Genomic DNA, 19383 nt, shown 5'->3' with positions numbered 1-19383 from the left:
CTGCCATGCGCACATTACCGGAAGTTTACAGTGTAAAACAAGTGCACGTGGGAAGACAGTACATTTTAGTGAAATGGATACAGGTGTGACTAGCAGTCTGCCTACTAAGACAAATGTCAACACGAAAGTAGGACATGTTTTATAAATATTCACATTTATGTTCCCGTCAAATGAATTAATAAAATAAGTATCAGCTATGAACACATTTCGTGATTAATTTTCACTTCCAGTACAGAATATCGTCAATATGATCAGCTGATGGCAGTGATGCCTGGTCATGCTAGAAGAAATAACGTGATGTATTTACGTTTGTTACAAAGTTATAAACTTAGAGTTGCACAGTACAACAGCTACTATTTGATAGCTATTTCTACTTCGTTTTATTCTCATATATCTCTAAAAGACAGGAGCAAATTAAACATGACATGCTCTGACAGGGCTGTAGGGAAGTTCATAACCAAACTAATTCGTAGTCAAGGAGAATGTTTAGAGACCCTGATCGCCTCTGTGGGCTTGTGGATAGAGAGTCTGCCTGGAGAGCGGACAGTTGTGGGTTCAATACTGGCTGCGTCAGACGACAGATGTTGAATGATGGAACATGTTGTTACCCTGCCTGGCGTTAGAGCTGAAACAAATGCAGGCCGGCTCGGAGTTGGTATACTGTGTCTGAGAGGGGTATTCACTATAGGTGCAGTAATCTTGAATGCAACGTTAAAACCCTATTAACCTCACCTCACCTTACTGGCAAGATTTTGAAGTGATACTGAATACACTTATAAAAATGACCACCTTCGTAGTCTAGTGGTTGGGCGTCCGACCGGATAGCGGAAGGTCCAAGGTTCGATTCCCGGCCACGTCATACCAAAAGACATTATAAGATGGTATTTGTTCTTACCCTGTCTATCGCTCGGCATAAAGGGTCCAAATCAAGGACTGGTCAGCATGGAACGTTATGCTGTGTCTGAGTGGGGTATTCATGTTAAACTGCCGCATGGTATCTCAGTGGGCTAACACTATAAATTGGCATCGGTCCAGACTAGTAGAAGCAGCCACACACTCACACACTGCATCCACGTCGCAATAAAAGTGCAATAATCTTGGACGCGACGTTAAACCTCACCTCACCTCACCTCACCTCACCTCACCTCACCTCACTAATACAAATAGATTGATTTACATGATATCAGGGTTATAATATACATAAAATATAATATATATTTTTCAGGTAAAGAAACACAAGAAGAAGAAGAAAAATAAGGAGAACAGTAAACAGAATGAAACAAAGACGTTTGTGCCAGATTTAGACAATTTAACAGGCAACAAAAATAAAAAGCGTTTCTTTAAGTGGAAATCTAAACATAAGCAATTGTTTACTAAAGGCGAGGGAAAACCAACTCAAGAAAAACCTGGGCGGAAAAAGACACACAGGAAACACAAGGCTGACAAAGTTGTCAAATCCCTGCGAGAGGTAAGTTTACCATACAGACGTTTAACAATACTTCACATATACTGGGACCAAGCTGTTACTTACATATGAAATCCTGGGGTATCAAATAGTTAGTGACATCATTTAAGCCCTTATATAAAAGAACATTTTTAGTGTTGCAACAAGGAAATCATGTTTCTTCATGCTGTTTGTGTCGGTGAATCTGAAGCCTCAATTTGGTTCCAAATAAATTGTGACGGTTCCTACCATATTTCTTTGACAAACGTCCTTGAACTTGAACATGGAGCCCTGATATACTGTAAATCTTAAGATTAACGCGAGCGTGAATTAAATGCGAAAAATGCGAGAGCTCTTTGATCGCATTATTAGACATCGCATTTATATCAACAATAGGACATTTGTAAGGTTGGATTAAGTTGAGGATTCTCCTGTAAACCTGACAGAGGACATTTTCCAGACAGACTCCACCCACGCAACACAGTGTCTTTGTTCTCTGCGTCTGCGTCAAAGGCAGACACGAGCCAGAGTGCATGGATTGTTTTAGCGGAAGTACTCTACTCAATAATAAGCAGTGCTATTTGGTTTGTGATTGGATTAAGGTGAGGATTCTCCTGTAAACCTGACAGAGGACATTTTCTTTAGATTTATCCACTGAGGCTTGAGAGGAGGGGGGATGTCGCATTCATATTGAGTCGCATTTTTGGCTAGGGGCCAGCGGTCGCATTCATTTGGAGATGCATTAATTTCATGATAAACAATATTTGGTCAAGGAGGCCCATTGAATGTTTTTGCTTAGACAGCATTATCCACCACCTTCCTCCCATGCAGTCGGAGCTCAGAAGCTGCCTGTGCAATAGAGCTACATTATGAAAGGCTAAAAGCAACTGAAAGGCTATGACGGCCTCTGTCTGTGTCCCAGTCATCAACTCTAGGGTGCCGCAATTCACTGTGCAGAGTTGTGTCCCTTTGTCGTGCCTGACATTTGTGATCTTGGGTTTGAATCCCAGATTTACCCTGATTATGTTTCAAGTGTTTGTTGACACTTTGAACATCACCACAATCAGGGTGGTGGGGTAGCCTAGTGGTTAAAGTTTTGTTCATCACGCTGAATGTCTGGGTTCGATTTCTGCATGGGTACTATGTGTGAAGACCATTTCTGGTGTCCCCGCTGTGATATTGCTGGAATATTGCTAAAAGTAAAAGCGGAATAAAACCATATACACTGACTCACATGTCACAATGATCACTTAAGGTTTTCCTCCCTCACCAAGCTGACATGCTGTGAACTGAAACCCAACTCACTCACTCTCTCACTCACTGTTCCAGGAAGAAGATCCCTACCCAGGGGATACCCCTGTAGATGAGGAGAAGCTGAAGAAGTACCAGCGATCCGAGAAACTGACCACTGTAAGTACCTGGGCACTTCCGGGATATACCGCGGTGATATTCAGTCCCAGATCTACTGAAAATGTAAAACCTATCCCAATTGCAGGGATCGATGCTCATGATATCAATCACTGGATTGTCTGGTCGGAACTTAATTATTTGCAGACCGCCGTCATATAATTGAAATATTGGTGAGTGCAGTGTTTAAGAACAAACAAACAAACATGCAAATGCACTGTAGGTCCTATGATTCTACTGTGTGTTGATTGTGAGCCTGTTACTCTTCAGACAGAGGCGCGGACCAGGTTGGACAGTCACAGGTTGAGGCAGGAGGAGCGGAGGGTGGACTTTGCTGTGTCCCAGGCTGCCAGGGCAGAGCTACTGCTTCAAGAGGAGAGTGGGTAGGTGGGGGGGGGGGGGGGGGGGGAAGACGTACATTCTCTTGGGTGTAATGTAAGAGCGGGGGGAGGGGGCATATTCATTCTCTTCAGCATCATGTTTAAACACAAGTGGAAGGTTTCATTAGGAAAAGACATTCTTTACTCTTTGTTTTAGAATGTTTTTATGATTGGACCACAGCCACACAAAATATGAGGTCTGTCCAAAGTGATGCAGTGTATTAAGTCTCCAATCTAATATGAAACAAGACCTAGACCCATTCGACACCCGATTTTTGTTTTGAGTTTGCTCCCAGCTCAACGATGCTAAATATAGAAAGCCAATCAAATTACACTGTTTTCCATGATTAATCCAATCATCCATATCACCAACGTCTGTCTTGACTTTTATGTGCTGTCACAAATACAGCTCCAAGATGTCGATATCTTAACATTTACTGGTGAAGTCCGAAATGAACTGTGGTGGCAAATGGGTCCAGGGGATGGACCATCAAAGAAGTCAGACATAATGTGCTGGATAATTGAGGATTTCATCATCATAAATGTAATGCCTGTTGCATCATGTTGCAGATTCCTAGAAGCAGAGGAAGGGGAGACAACTGTTGACATAACACAGCAAGATATCGTCGACTCGGTCGACATTCTCAGTGCCCAGAAGGTGAGTTGATGGAAGACTTGACCACTGGACAAAACTAATAAGACAGCACGATATTATTGGTATACTGCATTATGCTTTTCAAACAATACATATTGCAATGTTCTTTCTGTGTTTCAGTACATCATGTGTATAAGGTGAACTAGATATAACAAGCTTTGCTATCATTTGTGTCGTTTAACCTTAATTCCACATAGAAATGTTTATCTTTGAAATTGATTGCCAGAAACACGGAAGTGATTCTTCTTTTACATTGTTATCTCCCCTGTATAATTGACCTCAAAATGTCTGCGACTGACCAAGCTGACTTTGACATGTTGTAATAGGACCTGCATGTACAAGCAGTGTCAATCACTGTCAAACACTTTACCTCCCAATATATCACAATACTTATCGCAATACAGATTCCTGTATCGTAAGGTCTTCAGCAAACCATGCTTGTCGTAAGAGGCGACTAATGGGATCGGGCTTATGATAGGGTTTCTTATCAGCGAATATGGTTTTATGCTGCTTTTAGCAATATTCTAGCAATATAACGACGCGGGGCACATAAATGGGTTTCACGCATTGTACCCATGTGGGGAATTGAACCCAGCCTTCAGCGTGACAAGTGACCGTTTTAATCACTATACTATACCCCCAGGGCTTCTTATATATAGCTTGAATATTGCTGAGTGCGGCTTTAAAGAACAAACAACACAAAAACCTGAATCATAATATTTTGCGATACAATTATTATGCCAATACACAGACCTAACAATAAGCTGATCCTAGATACTCCCAGAACTCCAACACCATGCTGTATGTCTGTCATTTTAGTATATGATATATAGAAATGTCTCAATCAAGTATGGTGGTCACAAGCGCTCTTATATTTTCAAAATCTGTTATTTGTAACTGGCATCTATATTATCTCAATATCGTGTTGATATGGTTCTTATCTGTTGTGTTATTAATATAAAATTATTTATTTGTTTCAGTATTTTCAACTGACGTTAAAAGACTTTGGTCCATATCGGTTAAACTACTCAAGAAATGGGAGGTGTGTATGGACTACAACATAGAGAAATGCAGTCTTTAGCTATTAGAATTGTTTTGATACTCATCTGAAAATAAAACTGTTTTCGAGGCAAGCGAATCCACTAGCCTATATCAAGGCCTAGTTTCTACCCTTGACACATCAAGGCCACTTTTCTTGGCTCGACCCTGGCGCCACCACACGTAGATCACGAGTTGTGCCCCTTGCAATAAAAACGTGGTAGCCAATCAGATTGCTGTTCTCATTTCGTATAGCTTCACTAAAATGGCGACAACCATAGGCGACAACCTAGTCAAACAGATAACGAAAACATTCGTGATTTCATCCTTGACGCAAAAACATAGATAATTGTTGGGGGGTTTTAAAGATGAAAAAGACATGTCAACAGACAGGCAGTGGTAAATCACTTTCATACGAAGGTGTACCAATTGTGGATGTTGATTTTGTGAAACGTTCTCCGATTGGTCTACCGATATGTGCGACAGTCAAATCCTATTTAGCACAGGAATGTGGGCTTGATGTGGCAAGGGTGGAAACAAGACTTTGATAAAAAGGCTAGTGGACACTCTTGCCTCAGGAAGATGGTTCTAGGGTAATGTGGGGGCATGGGTGGCCCAGTCGTCTAAGGTGCCGCGATTCACTGTGCAGAGTTGCGTCCCTTGGGCACGCCAGAAACCTGTGATTGTGGGTTCGAATCCCGGTTCGCGCCGATTATGTTTCTAGGTTTGTCAGCACCATACCCGTGCTCGTGGGTTTCATCGAAGTGGTAAACGTCTGAGACCTGCATCACTTCGGGCTTTCCTCCCACATTAAGCTGACACGCAGCGATATAACTGGAATACTGTTAAAAGCGGCGTTAAACCCAACTCACTCACTCACTCTGAGGTAATGTAACTCAAGTTGATAAGAAACACACTGTGATAAAGAATATATATTTATGGCACAGGACTAATCTTATGGGAAAAAAAACATACTGAAAATTGTTTTGTGTTCATAATAAAACTGATTGTTATGTCAATTCAAACATAACCTAAGCTAATGACAACATTGCGGTTGTATAGCACCCTCATATACCTTAATAGTTAGAACAAACTCAAAACACTTTGATAAACTCCATTTTCATGATATCAACATGTTCTAGATGCAAATTTTCTCTCCATTTTATTTTTCTGAGGATTGATTTGTCAGAATGGTTGTGGGGGAGAATTTTTCAACTGCCAGCTTTTGTTGATGGCACATTTGCTTGTTGCCATAGTTACTGTACACTGAATGACAGCTATCGTGTTTACAGACATCTCTTGCTGGGAGGGGCCAAAGGTCACATGGCTGCCTTTGACTGGCAGACAAAGAAACTTATGTGCGAGTTTAATGTCATGGAAACTGTCAATGACATCAAGTAGGTATTTATAGTAAAAATAATAAAACATACAACTTTATGGATAACAACTTTTGGTTTATTGCTTTAGTGGCCCTTCGATGTACAGAGCTCCAGATAAGCTGCGTATCTGTGTGAAATACGCATCAGAAATGCAGAAATACGCAGTAAAATATAATCCAAGCGTATCAAATACACAACGAACATTACAGATACGCTACAAAAATAAAACTTGTGCGTATCATCAAATTATTGTGAAGTAACCTCTGTATTTCGATTCGAAAATCAGCAACTTATTTTGAAATTATAAACAGGCATTCCATCAACCTTGCCAAACTTCACGATGACAGTTACATCATGATCATTTGCCATCACACTTTCTTGTGGAAGTATCGTGGTATTTTTGAGTCCTATAAAGCTCTCGAACCCTCACGACACCAGTTTGCAGGGACTAGATGAATAGTGTTTTTAAATATTTAACTTAAATACCCACATGTGTAAAAACTAGTGGGTAACAGAAATTTGAATACGCAGATAGAATTACTGATACCCAATGATTTTAAAATGCATGGGTAAAATACCCACAACACCAAAAGCTTATCTGGAGCTCTGGATGTAGATTCTATCATTCGAGCTTGAGAACCATGTAAGAATCTAATAAAACGTCACTAATGCAATAAATCAGTAGTTGTTTTCCATTAAGTTGTAACTTTTCTTATTTTCTCTTATTAAATGCATAGTAAGATAGGATAAGTTTAAAAAATTGTAAATTTTATATTAAATTGTGTATTTTTATACTTATCATATCTCACATGCTATATGCCCCCCGACCCTCCCCGCATCACAGCCCCTCCAGCCTGTTAGCTCTAAGAAAGAGAATGATGTGGCAGGGGTAGTCAGGTGATCAGGTCTTGTAAGGTCACAACGCACAGGATTACAGTGCGTTACCTATTTCTGGGTGTGGTGACCCTGGTGACACTGGGATGTTTTGGGGTGAAATGTTTTTAGAAGCATAAGGATCGAAAGAAGAAGTGCATAGTGAGGGATAGGATAAGTATATAAATATACAATTTAGTGTAAAATGTAGTTACTATGATAACTACATTAATATGGTTTGCTCTTGTCCTCGGGACTAGGGGGCGGTCGGGTAGCCTAGTGGTTAAAGCATTCGCTCGTCACGCCGAAGACCCGGGTTCGATTCCCGACATGGGTACTATGTGTGAAGCCCATTTCTGGTGTTCCCCACCGTGATATTGCTGGAATATTGCTAAAAGCGGTGTAAAACCAAACTCACTCACTCACTCACTCCTCGGGACTAGTGTTGGAGAAAAAACAAATTTGTGGGGCTGCAAATACTGAACAAGTGCAGATCCAGCAATTTTAAAAGGGAAGGGTCCAAAGTAGGGCTGTTACGATTCTCTCGCGTATTCGGTGAATTGAACCGTATCCATTCATGAATTGAATTCGTTATTCGTGGCAAATAGAATCGAATATTTATGAATATGCAATCATGTGCATTTACATACCCTGTACCTAAAAATAGCCATGAGAACATATTATATGCATAGATGTCTTCAAAAGAGAACACTCTCATAATATTTAATTTGACAGTATTGTGGTCACTGGTCATTGTCGCATTTGAGCAGATACTAGTACCTGGATTAGTGCAGTATATAAATGCATAATATATTTATGATTAACAAACCAAGTCAAACAATTTATGTTGGTATTGTTTCACTGAATATAACAAATAATGCATCAACTGCTGACTTGTTATTGTATTCGTGAATTAATATTCGTATTCTTTACCCTATATTCGTGATATGAATCGTATTCGCCTCATAGTGTATTCGTTGCAGCCCTAGTCCAAAGTATCAAAATCCCCTCTCAGTGGAGGAGGGGTGTGTGAGGAGAGATCTACAGCATACTACATTTTGTTTTCAAAAGGGTGGGTCTGGACCCCATGGACCTCCCCTCTCTCATTATAAATATACTGCTCCACTCTTGATGGGGATATTTTTGTCCTTCCATGATACACAAAACTGATTCTCGTATGACATGTGTATATTTCTATTTCTTGTATGACGTGTATATTTATATTTCTCGTATGACATGTGTATATTCATATAGAATGATATATCTGATTATCCTTATAAATAGGTGAGTAGTATGTACATTGAATGCGAGCTATGCATATATACCTCTTATTGTAAGATAATAGGGATGCACCTAAGATCACAGTGTGGTGACACAATCGTGCCTGTTTCCCATTTGATTGCTTAGTCCCAGATAAATCCATGTCTCCACAACTAGTTCAGGTGACACATTATCTCCCTAGGTGGCTCCACCAGGAGACAATGTTTGCTGTTGCCAAGCGACAGTGGACGTATAGTCGTAGATGAATCCATGTCTGCCCAACGCTAACACTGTATTCGTGCGTGCGTGATTCCCATGCACCCTTTCCAGTTGAGTTGATTGGTTCAACTGCGTCATATGGCCCTGTGACGCAGAGGTAGCATTATGCAGATGGCTATTTCAATGAATGCTCGTTCCACCCATGACGAACAGGTCTGGTTGTTGATGAAATATAGTGATAGCTAAATAGACAGACTTTTTATTCATGCACCGATTGTCTTTAAATGTCATTTCCAGTTATGTATGACTGTTTAATAATCTCATACCAACTTTGACTGGAGTAGGTCCAATAGTTTTTCAGATATTGTAGTAAACGTCGGTACCTTAAATTACCTTCCAGACTATAGTTCAGGTGACACATTATCTCCCTAGGTGGCTCCACCAGGAGACAATGTTTGCTGTTGCCCAGCGACAGTGGACGTATATCTATGACAACCAGGGCATCGAGCTGCACTGCCTGAAGGCCATTGACACGGCCCTGCGGATGGAGTTCCTGCCCTACCACTTCCTCCTGGCCACCGCGGTGAGTAGGCGTAAGATTCCGGCATCGTGACGAGGCGATGTAAGATTCCGGCACCGTGACGAGGCGATGTAAGATTCCAGCACTGTGACGAGTCAATGTAAGATTCCCAGCCACAGTAGCGAGTAGATGAGATGATAGAGGATATTTCGTGGGTCTTGTGAAATATCATGTTTCACTTATCGCGTGATGGGGTAAAGGAGAGTGAAGATATCTCCTTTCCTCTGTCATGCGATGAGAGAAACATGATATTTCACGAGACCCACGAATTATCCTCTATCATCTCATCTACTCGCTACTGTGGCTGGGAATCTTACATGGAATATCCAATTTTTTATATACTTTGTGTGTAGTTGTCTACCGGAATATTGCTTTTTTCATTACAAATGTAAAACCTTGAAACGTAAATTCTCCCTACCTATCAAGCGGGGACGTTTCACCACCCCTTGTAATTGCAACTTAAAAAGTAGTTCTGAATTTGCAATATCTTAAAAAATATAATAATGTAATAAAAAATATTTGAGGTCACTAAAGTTCTTTATCATACATTTGGATATGATAATATACAAAATCGACTTAAAAATATATATTCTTGAAAGCTGGAAAGCTGTTTGAATAAAAGGTATGACCATCTGTCATTGTTTTGCTTGACAATGAGGAACCAACATAAAAGGAAGTCAAAAGTTTGTGCATGGGCCAGACTCTTACGATAAAGGGAGACAATTTGCAGGGAGGTAACTCTTGTATGACAATAGTTCTGCAAAGCGTTCTGTTCACTGCAGTGAAATATCAAGTGTTATGTACACTGCAATGAAAATATCACTTTTCTCAACTTCAGAAAACTCATCTTTCTTACTGAAGTATATAATAAATATCTTAAAGTCAGTTATGTTTCCCTGTATTCTAGAGTGCAAAGGGTTTCCTGACGTACGTGGACACGTCAGTAGGGAAGAAGGTGGCCGGAGTCTACACCCACAGTGGCCGCCTGGACGTTATGTGTCAGAACCGCAGCAACGCCGTGGTCCACCTCGGACACCCCGGAGGTAAGAGCAAGCATTTGAGGCCATGACAACCAAGTTCCCAGACAAGGGATCCCCAGACCTGCCCACCATATGACCCAGACAACAAATCACTCAACAGCTTTTGTCAACCATTAATGGTTTAAGAGCAGACGTCACTATGCCATAATGTACGCCATGGACAAGGCAGTGTTGCCATCCCATGACTCCTGGTCTGTGACGGGGATAGCCAAGTGGTAAAAGTGTTCACTCATAATGCCTGGGCCATTGGCTCCATTCTCTGTAAAACCTAGTCATGGTGTTCACGCCTCAATATGGAAAAATATTGTTAAAGACAGAGCTCCAGATAAGCTGCGTATCTGCGTAAAATACGCATCAGAAATGAAGAAATAAACATTAAAATAAAAACCAAGCGTATCAAATACGCAACGAACATTACAGATATGCAACAAAAATAAAACTTGTGCGTATCATCAAAATATTGTGAAGTAACCCTGCGTATTCGATTAGCAAATCAGCAACTTATTTTGAAATAATAAACGGGCATTCTGTCAACCTTGCAAAACTCCACGATGACAGTTAGATCATGATGATTTACCATCACACTTTCTTGTGGAAGTATCGTGGTATTTTTGAGTCCTATAAAGCTCTCGAACCTACACAACACCAGTTTGCAGGGACTAGATGAACAGTGTTTTTAAATAATTAACTTAAATACCCACATGTGTAAAAACTAGTGGATAACAGAAATTTGAATACCCAGATAGAATTACTGATACCCAATGGTTTTAGAATGCATGGGTAAAAAACCCACTACACCAAAAGCTTATCTGGAGCTCTGAAAAGAGCTTTAAGGCTACAGGGTACTCCAAGGCTATGACAAAAACCTGTGATAGTGGGTTCGAATCATTGTTTGTCCCGATTATGTTTTTAGGTTTGTCACCACCAGACCAATGCTCGGGGGTTTCACTGAAGTGGTAAGCATCTCAAGACCTGCATCACTTCGGGCTTTCCCCCCACATTGAGCTGACACACTATGATATAATTGGAATACTGTTCAAAGCTGCGTTAAACCCAGCTCACCTTTGCTATTTGTGTGTGAAGGTACAGTGACGTTGTGGACTCCTAATCTGAAGAGCTATGCAGCCAAGATGCTGTGTCACATTGGGGGCGTGAGATCCCTGGCGATTGACAACTCGGGGAAGTAAGTGTTTGAATTAAAATGCATTTTACTGTACTACTCCTTGACTGTATTGGCAAGAGTTCTGCATTATTCACACCTTGGAATAATTGAACTACCGATACTCAGCAAATGAAATTTCAGTTTAAACATGGTCTGTTGAACCATATTTATTTTCCTTTTCGCACAGCCCTTACTGTAATGCTAAGGCCTTAAAATGGCTAAATGAAAGGTTCATGAATCACCCATCATTCTAGGGTTCCTTTTCAATTTAAATGTAACTGCTTGTTTTCATCAAAATTATGTAGTTTCAACATGTTCAAAGACGAAGGGTCTGTTTTCAGTCAAAATTTTCTGTATTTTTTCCACACTCACTCACCTACTCACTCACTCACCTACTTACTCACTCACTCACTCACTCACTCACTCACTCACTCACTCACTCACTCACTCACTCACCTACTCACTCACTCACTCACTCACTTTTAGGTACATGGCCTCCTCTGGGATTGATGGGAAGATGAAGATCTGGGATCTGCGGACGTACAAGATGCTGCAGAGTTACAAGCTACAAACAGGGGCGGGATCCCTTGCCTTCAGTCAGCAGGGCATGGTCGCAGCTGGCACGGGCAACGTCGTCCAGGTCTGACACTCCTAACCAGCATCATGACTGATATTTACCACTCAATAGAAGTTAGAGAACACCCAGTTCTTTTATGTTACTACAGTTAATCTCATGACAATTAATGTTCAGGAATTGGGTGTTTACTCGGATTTGCCCTTTGGCCATGTTTGTTTGCTGCTTCTAATATTGTGATGTGTAATATAGGGGTGTTTAATATTGCTGCTATTTTAACTTTTGCGATTGTACTGTAATAGTAACACACACTATTGCAAAAGTAGTTAACCAACTTTGAGGCTTTGATAATTATATGAATCAAATAATATAAAGGAAGTATTGCTGACAATCTCAAAGTCAGCCATTTTCCTCTCTGTGGCAAACACAATTCAAAGGGAAGTAACTCTAATCTGAAGTAATCCTTGAAACTATTAAACCTATTGATTGTTATACACACTATTGACAGTACTATTGGTATTTTTAAACTGTTGCAACTGTTTGCCCTAAGAAAAATACCTACTGCCTATGAAAGTATGTAACAGAAATGTCCAAAAATCCTCAACATGAAACTGACATGTTAATCTTGAACCACAATATTCATGTCTGTTTTTTATGACTTATAATGTTTGTTGTTGTTGTTGGTGTGTTGTTTAACGCCGCACTCAGCAATATTCCAGCTATATGACAGCGGTCTGTAAATAATCGAGTCTGGACCAGATTTTGATTAATATCATGAACAATTGGGATCGATGACCTGCATCAACCAAGTCAGCGAGCCTGACCACCCGATCCCGTTAGTCGCCTTTTACGGCAAGTATGGGTTGCTGAAGACCCATTCTACCCTGGATCTTCACAGGTCTATGAATTATTTATGTAGTGGTCTCTGACCTTTGAATGTAGCACCACAACATTATGAATTATAATGAAGTGGTGTTACATTCAAAGGTCACAAGATTCTTTGACCTTTGACCACAATTCAAAGATCAGAGATTCTTTGACCCAATTCAATGACCAGTTTCTTTTGTGTTTAGTAATTTTGTGTTCAGTCAATAAATCACGGAAGTAGGCATCACTGAGAATTGTTCCTTAGACATTGTAGATAAAATATTTGAATTATATTTTGATTGAGATAGAAGTACTCTGATGATGGTGTATTTCCAAGTATTTATTTTCAATTTACAGCCCATTCCTGGTCTTCGGAAGTGATATTGCTAGGAATTTTTCATGGATGCATAAATCTCTTTTCACTCCCAGTGCACATCCTTTGAGGTTAGGTCGTGACAGGTGCATGTGTACATGCTGTACATGAATGATTTCAGGTATTTAAAGACTGCTGTCAGCAGAGAGTTACCTCCCCTTACATGCAGCATCGCATCCCATCCTCCATCAGGAGTGTACAGTTCTGTCCATATGAGGATGTTCTTGGTGTGAGCCACTCGGAAGGATTTGCCAGCCTTCTTGTTCCAGGTGAGTCGCCTACGTGCATTCCTTGTCCACGGACCCTTAGAGATCCGGGTTCGATAAGGTCTTCAGCAACCATCCTTTACGTAAGAGGCTGGATCAGGTGTCCAGGCTTGCGGACTTAGTTCATGCATGTCTTTGTATCCTTATTGCATGGATCGATGCTCATGATATCAATCATGTGACTATATGACTTGTTAGTCAAGCCAAAATATAACTGAGAAATTCCAGCCAAGTTTGACAAGGGTGGCAACAGGACTTTTATCGTCATTTAACTCTCTTGCCTCGGGAAGATCCCCAAATTATGGTGACACACTAAGATATAATTAAAATACTTCAAGTGGTGTGAAACCCAACTCACTCACTGTAAGATGGTTCTGTGAGATAAGCCAAAGATCAGCTCACGCAGCAGACAAGGGTCATCACACCTCAGTTATAGCTTTTCTGTCTGCATGGCCATTACATCTATTTGTGTTTGTGCAGGGTCTGGAGAGGCCAACTTTGATGCTCTGGAGGTGAATCCATACCAGACCAAGAAACAGCGGCGACAGGCCGAGGTCAAGATGCTGCTGGACAAGGTATGTCTCTTTTTTCCTTGCTGGGGACCACCTCTGCTGTCTAATAGAGCGGAAGTGTTTGCCTACAGAGCGGAAGGTTGGTGGTCCCATCCTCGGCCGAGTCGTGCCAAAAGAGGGGCAGTGGTTAAAGCATTCGCTCGTCAACAGAAGACCCAAGTGCGATTCCCGATATGGGTACAATGTGTGAAGCCCATTTCTGGTGTCCCCCGTTGTGATATGGCTGGAATATTGCTAAAATTTGGCGTAAAACCATACTCACTCACTCATGCCAAAAGATTTGTTTTTACGTGTTAATGCCTCGCGCTCAGCATAAGGGGACATAACAAGGACTGGTCAACTCAGAGTCAGTATGATGTGTTTAAATGGGGAGGATTTTATTGGTTTGAGATCAGCCTGTAATTCGTTAATGTTTAGCAGGTCCTCATTTATTTTTTAAACAGAGAAGGGCACTACATTATTTTTCCTACAAATCAAGGTATGTGATTGCTCCATGAATCACAGGCACCATGACATAAATTGAATATTTTTGACTGCAGTTTGTTATGGGGTCAATGCACATGTTCTCTATATTTGTATGGATAACTTGTCTGTACTATGCTGGTGCAGGAACTTGTGTTGCAATATATCACATTATTTCCTTTGCAGATACCCATAGATATGATCACTCTGGACACCAAGAAAGTGGGTCAGATTGAGGCGAAGAGCTACGATGAGATGATCAAAGAGAAGAATAAACTGGAGGTAAGTCTTACATCCTCGAGATATGAGCAGAGAGTTCATGCAGCATGTACAGCAGCTAAAGCACATGGCAAGTGAAGCCTTCACAGCTGGAGCACATGGCAAGTGAAGCCTTCACTGGTTGAGCACATGGCAGGTGAAGCCTTCACAGCTGGAGCACATGGCAAGTGAAGCCTTCACAGCTGGAGCACATGGCAAGTGAAGCCTTCACAGCTGGAGCACATGGCAGGTGAAGCCTTCACAACTGGAGCACCATGCAAGTGAAGCCTTCACAGCTGGAACACATGGCAGGTGAAGCCTTCACAGCTGGAGCACATGGCAAGTGAAGCCTTCACAGCTGGAGCACCATGCAAGTGAAGCCTTCACAGCTGGAGCACATGGCTAGTGAACCCTTACAGCTGGAACACATGGCAAGTGAAGCCTTCACAGCTGGAGCACCATGCAAGTGAAGCCTTCACAGCTGGAACACATGGCAGGTGAAGCCTTCACAGCTGGAGCACATGGCAGGTGAAGCCTTCACAGCTGGAGCACATGGCTAGTGAAGCCTTCACAGCCTGAGCACATGGCGGGTGAAGCCTTCACAGCTGGAGCGCCATGCAAGTGAAGCCTTCACAGCTGGAGCACATGGCAAGTGAAGCCTTCACAGCTGGAGCACATGGCGGGTGAAGCCTTCACAGCTGGAGCACCATGCAAGTGAAGCCTTCACAGCTGGAGCACATGGCAAGTGAAGCCTTCACAGCTGGAGCACCATGCAAGTGAAGCCTTCACAGCTGGAACACATGGCAGGTGAAGCCTTCACAGCTGGAGCACATGGCAAGTGAAGCCTTCACAGCTGGAGCACCATGCAAGTGAAGCCTTCACAACTGGAGCACATGGCGGGTGAAGCCTTCACAACTGGAGCACCTGGCAAGTGAAGCCTTCACAGCTGGAGCACATGGCAAGTGAAGCCTTCACAGCTGGAGCTGTTGCTTGAAGACCTGTGAAGATCCGGGTTGGAATAGGTCTTCAGGAACCCATGCTTGTCATAAAAGGTGATTATGCTTGTCGTAAGAGGCAACTAACGGGATCGGGTGGTCAGGCTTGCTGACTTGGTTGATGCATGTCATCGTATCTCAAATGCATGGATTGATGCCCATGATATCAGTCACTGGAGTGTCTGGCCCGGTTTCTCATGCTATCAATCACTGGTTTGTCTGGCCTTGACTACTTTTATGTGCTCGAACATATGTACCATTCGGGGGTATGGTATATGTTGGTTTTAAATCCCAGTTTGCCTCGATTGTTTGTGGGTCTGCTGGTACCATTCCTGTGCTCATGGGTTTAAACATCTGAGACCTGCATCACTTCGGGCTTTGCTGCCATATTAAGCTGACATGCTGTGATGTAAGTGTAATCTGGTCAAAGCGGCATTAAATGCAACTAACTCACTCACCATTCATTTTGATTTTCAGTTTCTGAAGGTGGAGAAGACAGAGTTCACTCCTCGTTACAAGATGCGAGGCGGCAGCAAGGCGGGGAAAGTGGAACACAGGAAGCAAGAGGTCAAGGACACTGTGAGAAGAGAAGTAGCACGCGAGTCAAACAAACTGAAACAGGAGCAGTCCCGAGAGCAGACGAGGAATGAAGGTCGCGGCAAGCTTCAACATGGAGTCCTTAACAGACTCAGCAAGAAGAATGTGTAGCTTAAGCAGTATCAGTGTATCATGTGTAAATAAAATGTTCATTCAGTTTGTTTCCCAGCCTTTTGAGTGTAATTATTATAAGCAGTGTGTGAAGGTGGAGTTTGAAGGTGGCTTCGGGAGAGGCATAGTACTTCAAGTCTGGTCTGAGGTTGTGTTTATTTGGGTAGGGTTTTCCCCTTAAACTGAGGTTATAAAATCGGAATGGTAGTGCATAGTGGTATTTGATGAAACTAGTTCACCTAGCTACAAGAACACTTGGTATTTGCACATATCTATCAGATCTTACCCGTAGTTTTCATTTTTATCATGTTGTTTACCAAAAGGTTGGCCGGAGAGTCAGTGTGGGTGTTTTGTTGTTGTTTATTTTTAATTATTAACTTCAGAGTAGTACTGTAACTAATGAATGAACAAAAAGCCTGTAGGTCACACCGTCACGGAAGTATGATTGTGAGACGTTACCCAATGATATTTGATTGGGATTTTTGTTAGAATAAAGACGTGTATACATATACTACTCAACATTTGCTAAGGATCACACCTTTGACTATTTTGGTCCTTAGCTATTGGTTGAATAGCATATTATTCAGAATATCTTATAACCCATGTTGTGGTTTATGGGGTTTCAGCATACTGTTTCATTATAATTATCTTCTATCAAACGACTTTTAGAGAAATCTGGTATCGACTTGTCACACTGACCTCTTTATAGCCTTAGATGTTTGTCCTTCTGTGCATATCCAACTTGTCTCCCACGTTTGGTGAGAGATCACACCATCGACTATTTTGGTCCATAGCTATTGGTTGAATAGCATATTATTCACGATATCTCATGAACTTCAATGACAAAATCTTGTTTTTTCATTTCACTAAATGTTTGTCAAAAGACTTTTCTTTTTTCCTACACAACTACTACAAAATAAGATCTTACACATGTACGACATCAAAGGTCAGTGGCATTCATGTCAAGGTCAAATAGGGTTGGTTGTGTTTCAGACCAGTAAGTACCCTTTGAATTGTTTAATCCTGATGCTTGGGTACAGGACAACCGACTACAGAGTCCAAGGTCAAAGTCGTAAACATGTTTCAGGCAATGAACATACTTTCCAAACAACACACACACAGTTTAAAGAGTATTTATCTGTTGATTTGAAGCCTTCACAGCTAGAGCACATGGCTGAATCATTTGCCAAGTTAGAGAAAAAGAAATAATTGTAGTAAGGTATTTGCCGTGTTTAGTGCCCCAACAAGCTACTAGTGGTACTGGGAAGCCAGGATTAGCTGAGTTGTGACCTGACAATTGACCCAGTATGACTCTGAATGAGGTCCGCCCAGACACGTACCATTGTGTAGGGGTAATGGCAATTAATACGATCAATATGTGTGTGTCCTGTCTCGGCTAATAAGTTCCAGTGGCGAGTTCAGTAACACATAGTAGTACATGTTGATGTGAGGTACCCGATGACTGAAAACGGTGAACTTTTCATAGATAACATTTGAGAAGTATCATGACAAGTGAAGAGAATTCACTTGCTGTGGGGGGACGCGGGTGGCCCAGTCGTCTAAGGCGCTGCGAATCTCTGTGCAGGGTTACGTCCCTTGGGCACGCCAGAAACCTATGATTGTGGGTTCGAATCCCGGTTCGCTTCGATTATGTTTCTAGGTTTGTCGGCACCATACCTGTGCTCGTGGGTTTCACCGAAATGGTAAACGTCTAAGACTTGCATCACTTTGGGCTTTCCTCCCACATTAGGCTGAAACGCTATGATATGACTGGAAGACTGTTAAAAGCGGCGTTAAACCAAACCCACTCACTCACTTGCTGTGCAAATGAAATACTTTTTTTTAACCCAGAGAGCAATAATGAATAGTGTCAAGTCATTCATCAAATGATTGTGAAGGTTGAGACTTTAACATTGTAATAGTTGACTCCATGACATAGCCCTTAAATCATCCCATGTCGTGGTTTATGGGGTTTCAGCATATTGTTTGATTATAATTATCTTCTATAAAACGACTTTTAGAGAAATCTGGTACTGACTTGTCACACTGACCTCTTTATAGCCTTATAAGCAACACGTGTCCACAGGAGAGTAGATAATTTCATCGTTATAACTTGCACAACATGAGTACTCCCTCTATACCTGTAAGAAACCAAGATATGTTTTTCCAGGTTCTGTGCATATCCAACTTGTCTCCCACGTTTGGCGAGTTGGTTCAACTCTATTACCAGTAGATGAGTGCTCCCTACAAAAACTGAATTTTCTTCTGCATGGTTCAGAAAACAGCTTGAAAGGGGCATATTTTTACCGAGTAATCATTATCCCCTGCCAAGTGAAGGGTGATATAGTAATCATCTGGTCTGTCCATCTGTATTTCTTTTCTGCAGCATATCTTGAGAACTGTGAAAGATTTTTCATCCAAACTTGGTACACGCATTAACCAGGAACTGCAGTGGTGCCTTTTGCTATTTAAAGATTTTTCAAATTTTCCTTTTCCCCTTATTTCCAAGGAAACAAGTTAAATCTTATCTGAAATGGAGGTAGATGTTACTTCCGGATCAGAACTTCAACATTCAACATTTTTCATCCAAACTTGGTAGATGTAGTAATCAGGGGCTGAAGTGTGGCCGTTTGCTATTTAGGATTTTTTATTTTATTTCCTGTTTCCATGGCAACAAGTTTGACTTTGATGACATGTTAATTACTATTATAAAAAAAAAGGTTAAGTTTCCCTATGTGGCTGTGCATACGATGCTGTGACTATGGAGTATTCAGTCATATAACTTGATTTGAAGACCTGTGTGTATATGTATACGTGAAATGTGTATGCAACCATTTTTATTTGCAACTGTTTCCATGACACATATAATTT

The 19383-nt window shown here is 41.4% G+C and overlaps 1 protein-coding gene across 1 annotated transcript; it reads left to right on the top strand.

Annotated features, from left to right (window-relative positions):
* Nucleotides 1-37: 37 nt before the first annotated feature.
* Nucleotides 38-16548, top strand: LOC139459042 (WD repeat-containing protein 46-like). The gene is made up of 15 exons (XM_071240485.1): nucleotides 38-127; nucleotides 1226-1468; nucleotides 2774-2854; nucleotides 3122-3234; nucleotides 3802-3889; nucleotides 4867-4928; nucleotides 6217-6321; nucleotides 9088-9238; nucleotides 10143-10278; nucleotides 11359-11458; nucleotides 11924-12077; nucleotides 13373-13520; nucleotides 13998-14092; nucleotides 14738-14833; nucleotides 16282-16548. The coding sequence occupies exons 1-15, from the start codon at nucleotides 74-76 to the stop codon at nucleotides 16510-16512; spliced, it is 1857 nt and encodes a 618-aa protein (XP_071096586.1). The 5' UTR covers nucleotides 38-73; the 3' UTR covers nucleotides 16513-16548.
* The last annotated feature ends 2835 nt before the right edge of the window (nucleotides 16549-19383 follow it).

The sequence above is a fragment of the Haliotis cracherodii genome, unplaced genomic scaffold (assembly GCF_022045235.1).
Source record: "Haliotis cracherodii isolate W230 unplaced genomic scaffold, xgHalCrac1.p SCAF_13, whole genome shotgun sequence".
In the NCBI taxonomy this organism is placed as follows: Eukaryota; Metazoa; Mollusca; class Gastropoda; order Lepetellida; family Haliotidae; genus Haliotis; species Haliotis cracherodii.
Note: the sequence above shows the minus strand (reverse complement) of the source record. Positions and strands in the feature narration are given on the sequence as shown.